Here is a 12055-nt window from a genome sequence, read left to right as displayed (position 1 = left end):
ATAGATAGATAGATAGATAGATAGATAGATAGATAGATAGATAGATAAAAAAACAAGAAGACAGAGATAGAGAGAAAAATAAAGACAAGGAGAGACAGACAGGGAAAGAAAAATACAAAGCCAGAGAGATAGAGAATTACAGAGATAAAGAAACAGAATAAGCTAGAACATTCTAGCAGACTCTCACAGAGTCCTCCATCACCAATATATCATTTCTGCATATCAAGTTTATAATGTCTACCAACTTGATGATTTAGTTCTTCTTCCATCATAAAAGCTGTATATTAAAAGTATCCTGTTATACTAATAACTGGAGAAATGGTTTCCATCATGTTGCCTCATTCTGGTTGCTGGATTTCTTCACATGAGTATATAGGCTATTTTTACAAAAAAAAAAATAGAACAGCCTGCTGTTACTTATCTCTTTTCTTTCAAACATGGGTGAAATCTTTCCAGAACCATATTTCCATTATGAGTCCCAGCCCTCTAGTCTAAATGTTAACTAGGCAACAAGATTTTATTTCTTGTGTTAGAGATAGTTCACCTAACTTGTAAGGCATAATTCCTTGGAGACCCCAATAGGCTACTAAAGTTGTTTTTATCTTTTGTTCTTCCTCCTTGTAAAGTTCTTCCCTTTTTCCAATCTTTCATGCCTTTTAACAGACTTTTGTAGAGGTGATTCTTGGTCAGATGTTAGTTGAGGTAGATCATAATCTCTGAAAAACCATCATTCCTTAAGATCTCTGATGTTGTTTTCTACAGTTTTTTTCTTGAAAATACAACTTGCTATAGAAATCATATGGCAGCCTACTTATAGTTCCTGAAAAAAAAACTTTCTTCTAATGTCCTATGGCGGTACAGATGAAAGTAAGTATTCTAAGCCTAGCTTAGTGAAACATAACTATGGCGGATCCTTCCAAGCTACAAAGGTTTATGGTGGACTCTGGTGATAGACTATGTACTTCTCTGATGCCCAAAAGCCACCTTAGCTTAGTTCAGAAAGGGAGAGTTACTATTGGCTAATCAGTGAACCTATTACCATTTATTAAGTGCCTACTATATGCCCAGCACCATGCTAAGCACCAAGAATACAAAGAAAGGTAAAATAAAGTTCTTACCCTCAAAGTTCTCACCATCCCTAGACAATATAGAAAGCACATAAACAAATTATATTCGTTAATAAATTGGAGATAGCCAAAGGAGAAAACGCCCTGGAATTTAGATGGATCAGGAAAGGTCTCCTGTAGGCAGGATTCTAGCTCAGCCTTGAAAGAATCTAAACCAAAGATTGAGAATTTCTCTGGGACTCCCAAAAGTGTAAAGTATGAAAGGATAAAGTGTCTGTGTTTGTGGTCATCTCTGCATCCACAGGGTCAGAGATAGAGAATTGAAGAGGGTGCAGGCAGTGTGAAGGAAACAGATTTAAAAATCATGCAGATTGTTATGTGATTCACCGATGGGCTTTTTGAACAACTCCCCAAACTATGCAACTGGTGTTAACTGGTAGCTGTTCTTCCTTAGGAAATGGTGATTTCAGGCCATTGCATAGACCTTACACTAAGTAGAATCCCAAGAAATCTCAGTCAACTTTCTTGGATCCTTTCCTCTCTTCTCTCTGTCTTTTGACTTTCCTCTTATTTATTCCTCCCTCTTGTCTTTATTACTATTTTCTCTCATTATCAGAGGGAGGGATATTCATAGAAAAAGATCTAGTTCTTCAACCCAAAGCAAAAATAACCTTTCTTCTTATGCTGATTTTTTTTTTGCCAGATAAGAAGGCATTTTTTTTCTCCTGAACTGGGAAATGTCACTTTGGAAAATGTTAAGTCTGTAATAGACAGAAACTAGTTAGGAATTGACATTGGAGAGAGGCTCTCCCTCTAGGACAAACTGGATCAATGAATTTCAGGAAGCTGGAGTAACTTCAAGGACATCTCCCTTTATGCTTTTGGTCCCTTATTTCTGCCCCTCAAATAAGATATGTCTCTGACCATATTTTACGTATTGGAGTCATTAATCACGTAGAGTGAATTTTTCTGATGGTCACTCTTTTGTTGCAGCTGAATGGCATCACTCTCAAATGGCAGGTATGGAGAACAGATCTGAAGTGAATGAGTTCATCCTTACAGGATTAACAGATGCCCCAGAGCTTCAGGTTACTCTCTTCATAATGTTCATCTTCATCTACCTCATCACCCTGGTAGGGAACCTGGGGATAGTAGCTCTGATCTCCTGGGATTCCTGCCTCCACACCCCCATGTACTTTTTCCTCAGTAACCTCTCTCTGGTGGATTTTGGCTACTCCTCAGCTATTACTCCCAAGGTGATGACTGGGCTCATCACAGGGAACAAGGTCATCTCCTACAATGGATGTGCTACACAGTTGTTCTTCTTTGGGTCTTTCATTACTGTTGAATGTTTCCTTTTGGCTTCCATGTCTTATGATCGCCATGCAGCTGTGTGTAAGCCCCTACATTACACCACTACCATGACCTCAACAATATGTGTCTATCTGGCCAGTGGAGCTTACATCTGTGGCTTTCTGGCCTCCTCCATAGTCATAGGAAGCATGTTTAGCCTTTCCTTCTGTAGGTCCAACATAGTCCATCACTTTTTCTGTGATGTTCCCCCTCTCCTAGTTCTCTCTTGCTCTGACACTCACATTATTAAGTTAGTAGTCTTTACCTTAGGGTCACTAAATACCTTTTTCCCATTTCTTGTCATCTTTTCCTCTTACTTGTTGATCTTCATCACCATCCTGAAGATCCATTCTGCTGAAGGCCGCCAGAAAGCCTTCTCCACTTGTGCTTCCCATCTCACAGCAGTGTTCATATTTTATGGGACACTCATCTTCATGTACCTTCAACCCAGCTCAAGCCACTCCATGGACACAGACAAAATGGTGTCAGTGTTCTATACCATGCTCATCCCTATGTTGAATCCTCTGGTCTATAGTCTTAGAAACAAAGTGGTCAAGAATGCTTTCAGGAAAGCTCTGAGGGCACAGCGACTTCAACTGGATCATCTTTTCTCTTAAAGGGAAAAGTCAATCTGTACCTTGCTTACTCTGGAATCCAGCACCCAAGTCAGTATATTTTTCTTATGTGCAGAGAAATGGAATCCAAACTTTTTCAAAGGTAACTTTGTGTAATAGAAAAGCGTCATAGATTTGAGCTTAGGAGAGACATGAATGTAAACTATGTCTCAGATACTCTCATATTATATAACCTTTGGTAAGTCACTTAAAGTCTCAGCCTGTTTCTTCATTTTTAAAAGGCTTTAATAATATATCCTATCTTATAAGATTGCAACATGGAATGAATGATAAGCATTTATGTCTATACACAGACACACACACACACACCCCTATGCGCAATATAGTGATTCCAGTTGTTATCCTCCTAGAAAAGGGAAGATCAGTTCCATCATTTCTGAACAAGTTAGTACTTGGAGAGAAGATCTGTTGGGTTTATTGTAAGGTGTAACTTTAATGTTAATGGCATTGCTTATCTGCTAAATGAGAGCTGTGCTGTTAAATGCTTAAGAACCAGCTCTTTGGGGAAAAAACATATCCATTACACACTTTGAAATTTAATAAGCCTTATTATTTTCTCCATCACTTCCTAATGACTAGACCATCAACAAAACAATAAATCAGGTCCTGATTTATAAACTTTACTGATTTATATGATCTAAATATTTCTACATTAAATTCAATCATCTCTTTGTGAGAGCTGGCTCCAGCACACTGCTGCAGTATAGCTGTCTTTAGGAAGGAGTACAAGCCACAGGGTGGTCCTTAAGTCTTGGAAAGAACTTTGATACTGTAGGAAAGAAGCATTTCCCTGTAATATCAGTGTAGTATCCTGATACCAACCTCAATATCAATTGCATTCTAGCTGATAGTTCTTGGGTGCTTTATGTATTTGTGTGTCTGAATAGGGGTTTTCTGTAAGTTGGTTTTTTTTTTTTAAGTACCTTTTGATTTTTGTGTGGGATGAAATAAAGTCTACCAAGCATTTGGTAACTTGAATTATAGGAGCTGGAAAGCCATCTTGACCATACCAGGAGAAACTTCGCAACATACTATACTAAGTCTTTTTGAGGGTAAAATGAAATTGAAAATGGATACCCCTCTTTATTTTGTATTATTTGGAAATTATTGATTGAGAATTATACGTAATCACTAGAATGTATATATGTATAGCAAATGTAGATTTAATTGTGTAGTAATCTACTTTCGATAAACGCAAAGATCCTAGCTTCTGGGACAAGAACTCATCATTTGACAAAAACTAGAAAACTGGAAAATAGTGTGGCAGAAACTAGGTATACATCAACATCTCATACCATATACCAGGATAAATTAAAATGGGTGCATGGTTTAGACACAAAGGATGATACCATAAACAAATTAGGAGAGCAAGCAATAGTTTATCTGTCAGATCTAAGGAGAAGGGAAGAATTGTTTTACCAAACAAGGTATAGGAAGCATTGCAAGATGTAAAATAGGTATTTTGATTATATTAAATTAAAAAGTTTTAGCAGGAAGAAAACCAAACCCTCGAGAGCCGGGGTGGGGGGGGCGGGGGCGAGGTCAGGACCGGGGTCAGAGCGAGCGCCGGGGGCAGAGGGGAGGAGGGAGGAGGGAGCCGGCGCGGGGTGGGGGGGCCCGCGAGCTCTGCTCTCCAGTTGCACGGGCCCTCATCGCTGACTTCCTGTCGGGGCCGGTGCATTGTGGGGCCGATACCTGGGGCTCCCTGGAGCTGCGGGTGATGGGAAAGGCTTTCATCCGGCCCTTCCGGGAGCATCACGTTGACCCCACCGCCATCACCCGGCACGACTTTGTTGAGACCAATGGGGACAACTGCCCAGTGACGCTGCTGCCTCTGGTGAACGTGGCCTGCAAGTTCAGCGCCCTAAGCCCGGATGAACTTTATCAGCTCTCTCCCTGCAAGTGTTTTGTCTTCTGCCCCGTCATCTTTGGGACCCTCACCAACCAAATTCACAAAAGATCTCAAGCCTATGTTGGGCTTCCCCGATGGGTCACTTTCTTCCAAGACTGGCACATCATCTTACCCAGAGAGCACCACCGAATCCACCATGTGTCCGCCCATGAGACCTACTTCTGTATCACCACAGGCTGGCTCAATTACCCATTGGAGATGATTGGATTCTGGAGACGGTTAGAGGATATTGTCCAAGGACTAACTGGAGAAGAGCCCAGGGCAGATGATATGAAATGGGCCCAAAAGATAAAGTAGTCCCCAACAGCTTTGCTATGAGCTCTAACCTTGTGGCCAACCTTTCCAAATAGTCTCTCTCTCTTTCTCTTATACACACATACACCCTTCCCTCGCCATCTGCTAAGTGCCAGACTTGAAGTGAAATTACTTGGGGACCTGCTCAGTAGATGGGCAGCACCGATTGCTTCTCTCTCCTTTGAAACAGAGATGCTGCTTGACACGTAACAGATTAACTGAGTGAAGGGAGGGTAGGGCAGGGCCCATGTACCTGCTGGCCAGCATTCCTGGGGGTGCCCTTCATCTTTGAGAGTCGGGTGTCCCCCACCTCACAGAAGCATCCCATGGAACCACAAGGGAGCTTGTGGAGAAGGAAAAAACTTGCTCACAAGGAGTTCGTTGGCCTTGTCACTGTTTCTGCACTGCCTGGGAGAGCCTGTGGCCAAATGGAGACCCGAGGAAGAGCAGAAGGTGGAGGGTTATCATGACTTCGACTCTGGTCCATTAGGGTTTTTAGTTTTTATATTGAATGCAGTGCCCCAAGGCTGCTCTGCATGAAAACAGCCCACAGAGCCCAAAGAGCCCACCCAACAGTCAGATCTTCTTGCACTCAATGGTCATTCACCACAGTGTCTCCTTTGTGCCCTTGGGACTGGGGGTTACCTGAAGGCCTGACTGACCTCCTATTGGGATTGGAAAGCAAGGGGAGAAGCTTCCCTGGGCCAGTCTGGTCTCCCCCTCTGCCAAGACCAAGGGAGATCGATATGAGACTTGTTCTGGCCCCCTGACTCCCTGCTCAGTTCAGGAACCCTGCCTACCCAACCAATCCCAGGAACAGACATGAGTCGGACGTTTCCCTTTTCATGGAAAGGAGAAAATACAGTTGGTGCTAGAGATGTTTCTTTGCTCTGCAAGAGCCATGAGCTAAGGTGATAACTGGATGGGAGGGAAATGATAGCCCTTTTGGAGAAGTGTTGTCAAGAGAGGAGAGGGATTTTTTTTTTGTTTTTGTCTTTTTAAGGTGCTTGTTTGTTTAATGTAAATAATATAAAGTCTTAATATCTTTTCTGTAACATGGAATAATATTTTACGGTGATGTTTTGAATATATGTAATATATTTATAACAAAGCAGCTGAGAATACTAAAAAAAAAAAAAAAAAAAAAAAACAAAATCCAATAAAAGCAACCAAATTAGAAGGAATACAGAAAGGTGGAAAATATTTTTTACAGCAGCTGTCTCTGATAAAGGTCCCATCTCTCAAATATATAGAGAACTGAGTCATAATTTAGAAGAATACAAGTCATTCCCCAATTGACAAATGGGCAAAGGATATGAACAGGCAATTTTCAAATTAAGAAATGAAAACTGTCTATAGTCACATGAAAAAAAAAACCCTAAAACACTATTGATTAGAGAAATTCTAATTAAAACAACTCTGGAAAAAAAATGACTCTGAGGCACCACCTCATATCTATGAGGTTGGCCAATATGACAGAAAAGTAAAATAATAAATGTTGGAGAAAATGTGGGAAAATTGGAACACTAATACATTATTGGTGGAGTTGTGAACTGATTCAACCATACTGGAGGGCAATTTGTAATCATGCCCAAAGGGTAATCAAACTGTACATACCCTTTGATCAAGCAATACCGCTACTAGGTCTGTATTCCAAAGAGATCATAAAAAAGGGGAAAGCACATACATGTACAAAAATATTTATAGAACTCTTTTTGTGGTGGCAAAGAATTGGATATTGAGGGGATGCCCATCAGCTGGGGAATGACTAAACAAGTTGTGATATATGAATATGAAGGAATACTATTGCTCTATAAAAATGATGTGCAGGCAGATTTCAGAAAAACCTGGAAAGACTTCCATAAAGTAATGAAAAGTGAAGTGAGCAGAACGAGAACATTGTACACACTAACAGTAATATTGTATGATGATCTACTTTAAATAACTTAGCTAGTTCTTGTCAACAATGATCCAACACAATTCCAAAACAGTCATGATGGAAAATGCTATCCACATCCAGAGAAAGAACTGATGGAGTGTGAATGAACATTGAAAGTACATCATGGACACAACAATTTGGGTGTATGTAAAAATATTACATCAAACTCACTAGACTCCGTGCAAGTTCTGGGTATATCAAGATAAAAAGAATAGAGTGTGTTCACTAGGAGACAAATTGTACAAGGTGCAACTACATATACACATGCAAGTAAACATAAAATATATAAACACTATATGAAAAAAAGAATTTTAGCATAGTGGAGATACAAGTAAGTGGTTAATTAGGACAGATGACCTTCCAAGTTGACAATGAATCATTATTGAATTCTTCATGGGTCTAAATATTCACCAAATTCTGAATCTGCCATACTGTGCTCCTTATGGTCTTTCTCTGCATCTTATATTGAAGAATGGAACAAGGGAGCTTGTCAAAGGGTTAAACTATGACAAATGATTTCCACAGTATTCCTCTCAGGTATTATGGAACTAGAACTTTTAGGGCATGTGTCCTCAAGGATCAGAGCTATGAAAAGGAGTGAGATAGGACAAGATGGTGTTTGGGGAGACAGATCAATTGGAAGCTCTGAGTAGCATTTTAAAAAAAATAGAATTAATATTGATAATAAGCATAATATTTATGATTTGAAATTTACTATTCCTATAGTGGTCTTAAGAACTAGACCATGCAAATCTGCTTATTTGTATTTTGCAAAATGAGGAGATTAAGGTTCATCTGGGATAAGTTACTCCCCTAGAGTTTCACAGCAACCTCCAATTCCATTTCAAATTTTCTAACACCAAGGTCAGGGATCATTTCCTTACCCCACTTTGTGGAGATCTTTTCACTACTCCACATCTCTTTCATGTTCAGGGTCACATGTGATTTTCACCAAAATCTTTTGATTGTTTCCAGGTATAAGTTTAGTATACCCATTTCAAACACAGATAGACTGAGATTTGGAGATGTTCAGTGACTTGGCCAATGTGACATAGCCAGGAGGTGAGATTTGGAGATGTTCAGTGACTTGGCCAATGTGACATAGCCAGGAGGTGGTGGTGAAAGGACTACCACCCAGCTTTTGTCAGTGGCCTTGTCCAGGTCCCTTTCTTCCTGACTTTGCTAACAACAAGCTAAGATAGACAAAGTACCATAAGAAAACTGGTCCTTCCCCACGGTCAGAGCAGAATTTAATGACTTATTTTGTTCATGAGTGGGCAGCAGAGCTGCTAGCATCTCTAAGGGAGCACCATCTCCCAAGAGCTGCAGGGCTCCCACGTCTGCATAAAGTCCCAGACCCGTCCCTGACTCCCACTACTAATACTGAAAAAGTCTACTACAGGTCTCAATGCTGGGGAACCAGCTTGTGGGTCAAATTCTCTGAGTCATTCACTCATTTATCCAGTTCTTTTTCTGTTTCCTGGGGCTAAGTTTAATGGAGGCTAGGAGTCGGCATTAGTAATTCTATTGCCATTCATGCCATAACAATGGCCAGAATTGATCTCTCTGACACTACTAACTTTTGAACAATTTGCCCTAATGGTTAGTGAAAAGTTTCTCCAATAGAAGCACATGCTTCCTAAGTTTGGGATTTCAAGGTCAAACCTCAAATATAAAGTTCTTGTCTAACTCTCCCCTTTGAGTGCTGGCCACCTTTCTCCATTTAAAATCAGATGGGTTCTAGGATATCCAGTCCATGACTGCAGTGGAAACATCTCTGGACCTGAAGGCAGTAAGATTTGTCAGACACTAATTCACTGTTTAGGCATGGGTAAATTATTTGACTTCTTTCCTTTCCTTGTCCATCAAATGCATAAAATTACACTGGTGATACTCCACTCACAGAGTTGTGTTGGGGATCAAATATGGTCATATATGGAAATTGGGTGCAAACAAATGCTCTTTAAACACCAGTGATTATTTCTACCTGGAGCTTTTCTTGCTCATCATCCTTCAGTAACTGAAGGAGGAATTTGAGGGATGGGCAACTGTAGATTTCTAATGAACCCTTAAATTATGTTGATTAAAGGAATATTGTATGCAGAGCACTGCATTAAATTCTTGAGACAGGGGATTGAAAACAAAATTTAGATGAGATATAGTCCTTGCCCTCAATGATAATACATCCCATTTTTATGGCATTGAAACATTTGGAGGAGCTTTACATCAGTTTTCTCATTTTTATCTCCCAACAACTCTGTGACATAAATACTATTAACATTATTCCCCTTTTACAGGTAAGTAACTTGAGGCTAAATGACTTAAGTGACTTGTCTAGACATATGCAATCAACACAGATTGAGATGGGATTTTGATCCCCATCTTTTTGACTCAAAGATCTAAGCTGTCTCCACTACAACACATCCCCACACCATTAGTTTCTATTATCATGTTTCTTGGAGCTCCAATTCATCCATGATCATGCACAAGTCCAATAACTTGTACTGATCATGGTAACTCTCATGCCTATAGCATTTGATTCTTGGCAAACATTTCCCTTACATTCACTATGCATAACCACCATGACCAAATAAATATTAATCCCATTTTTCAAATGAGGAGACAGCGACCCAGAATAATTGATTGACTTTTGTGAAATCACAGAGAAAATGAATTCAAATCAAGCAACATAAGAGCCCAAGTCTTCAGTCTCCTAATCAAGTGATCTTTCCAAAATAGTACTATCTGCCAACACTTGGGCATTTCTGAATAGAAAACAAATCACTTTGTCTGCCCTGATGACAAAGAAGGGCTCTTTCTACACATGGAAAAGTGAGAGGACCCAATATTGAATTCATCAATAAAAATGATTGTCACAGAGACGTAGACTATGTCTACACATATTTGATTCAGAAGTATTGACTACCAAGATGGCTCTTGACCAACATTACCAAAAATCTTGACTCCAAGTTGTTGGTTTGAATTTTCTTTAGTATAGCTCCTATTTTGTTAAAAGAAAATCTTCATTGATGTTAGTTGCAAAAAATAAATTTTATTTCTACTTCTCTAATAGTCCATGATAAAAAGTTTCAATTATTTATTTTGTCCTAAACTAAAAGGCCCAAATAAACTACATTAGAAGAAAAAAAAAGATTCTTTTATTGTGGCTTCATGAAGAGTAATGAAAATCTTTAAAATCAATACAGGTTGAAAGTATCATTGCATCATCTATCTGAAACTGAAAAGGATCTCAGAAGCAATCTACTCTAATCTATTTTCTTTATTGATGAGCAAACTGAAGTACGTAGTATCCCAGGAGTAAAAGACCTCAAGGGGATTTCTGATAGAGAACACAGGCAGCAGGAGTATTGCTAGTAATTAAAATAACAACAACAAAACAATTTACAACAACCTTTAAGGTTTTCAAAGCAATTTACAGAATTATCTCCATCTGTGATCAGAGCAGCCCCATGATTTGGGTGCCATGAATTTCACTGTCTTTTGACAAATGAGTGAAGTTAGGCTCAGAGATGAGGTGACTTGTCCATGGTCACAGTGACAATAAAGAAGACCTAAACATCAATTTTTTTTTCCATAAAATGAGAAATAAATCCTGTCTCTGGCTAGGTGTCTCCCCTCCCTTTCATTCATTTATGTCTATATCTACATACACACATGTATATATTTATGTATACATATGTGTCATATAAATATAAATATACTTAACTTCCGCACTTTGCTCCTGGTTATTCTCTTTGGATACAAATAGAACAAGTCAAATCCTTCCTCCTCATGTCAGTCCTGCAGATACCTGAAGATAACTAATCTAAAACCCTGCCCTGGCACCACCTTTTATCTTTTTTACACCAAACACCCTCTATTCCTTCCACCAATCCCAATAAGACAAGATTTCAAAGTCCTTCTCCATACTGGCTGAACTCCTCTGGAGAATCTCTAGCCTATCAATATCTTTCCTAAAGTTTGAAACCCATGTCTGAACATGTTGCTCCACATGCAGAATACAGCAGACCACCTCTGTATGCCTGGTTATTGCACCCCTCCACTCATTTTAAAATCAAATTACTTTTTCTGGTTTGTTATGCATGTCTCAAAGTTGTTGTGGCGATCAACTGATTCAATGTATTTAAAGTACTCAGCAGACTTTAAAGAGGCAGCTCTGGTACAGTGGACAGAGCATTAGGACTGGAGTCAGGATGTCCTGAGTTCCAATCCAAACTCAGATACTTAGGATGTGACCCTGATCACTTAAGCAGTGTTTGCCTAAGTTCCCTCAACTTTAAAATAAAAATACTCACATTGCAAGGTTGTAGTGAGAATCAAATGAGACGATATTAATAAAGGACACCCTTAGCATAGTCCTTGCACTTAATAAACACTCTATAAATGCTTCTTTCCTTCCCTTCACTAATATCAGTGCTAATTCCTACTAACTATAGGATTATTATTATATATTATCCATATACTATCTCTAAAATATGGCCGTTCACTTCCTTTAAATTCAAATAACATTCTCCTGGTCACAGAAAAGAAAAGCAAAATAGAAACTGAGCTTCTCTGCCTTTCTTTGTCACTCATTGTACTCATCCTGTTACTTTTGAACTTGCAAATTGGTCCAATTCTTTATTTTATTATTGTTTGATCCCCAAATAGCCAATTAAAAAAAAACCCATTCCTGGTAGTTTTGGCTATCTGGGCTTCTCTCAGCTCACCCTGAGCCCTGGCACTCCTCTGACTCTATGACTATAACATAGAATCTGCTTTTGCATTCAATCTTTGTTACCTCACATTTTTTTTCCTTTACTGCATTTTTTCAGATTGAAGTCTAAATAATTGA

The 12055-nt window shown here is 39.2% G+C and overlaps 2 protein-coding genes across 2 annotated transcripts; both read left to right on the top strand.

The window, feature by feature from the left end:
- Nucleotides 1-2080: 2080 nt before the first annotated feature.
- Nucleotides 2081-3037, top strand: LOC114041723 (olfactory receptor 5B2-like). Its single transcript, XM_027860307.1, has one exon. It carries the CDS (start codon nucleotides 2081-2083, stop codon nucleotides 3035-3037), a length of 957 nt encoding a protein of 318 aa, XP_027716108.1.
- Nucleotides 3038-3199: 162 nt separating this feature from the next.
- Nucleotides 3200-5264, top strand: LOC114041722 (transmembrane protein 189-like). Its single transcript, XM_027860306.1, has 2 exons — nucleotides 3200-3233; nucleotides 4549-5264. Exons 1-2 carry the CDS (start codon nucleotides 3200-3202, stop codon nucleotides 5262-5264), a joined length of 750 nt encoding a protein of 249 aa, XP_027716107.1.
- Nucleotides 5265-12055: the final 6791 nt, after the last annotated feature.

The sequence above is a fragment of the Vombatus ursinus genome, unplaced genomic scaffold (genome assembly GCF_900497805.2).
Source record: "Vombatus ursinus unplaced genomic scaffold, bare-nosed wombat genome assembly UNPS02014177.1, whole genome shotgun sequence".
In the NCBI taxonomy this organism is placed as follows: domain Eukaryota; kingdom Metazoa; phylum Chordata; class Mammalia; order Diprotodontia; family Vombatidae; genus Vombatus; species Vombatus ursinus.
This window is presented reverse-complemented; position numbering and strand designations above follow the sequence as displayed.

Coding starts and splice junctions, on each gene's coding strand:
- LOC114041722 (XM_027860306.1), top strand. CDS start 3,200: ATGTCTCAGATACTCTCATATTATATAACCTTTG. Junction 3,234..4,548: donor CTCATATTATATAACCTTTG/GTAAGTCACTTA, acceptor AAGTTTTAGCAG/GAAGAAAACCAAACCCTCGA.
- LOC114041723 (XM_027860307.1), top strand. CDS start 2,081: ATGGCAGGTATGGAGAACAGATCTGAAGTGAATGAGTTCATCCTTACA.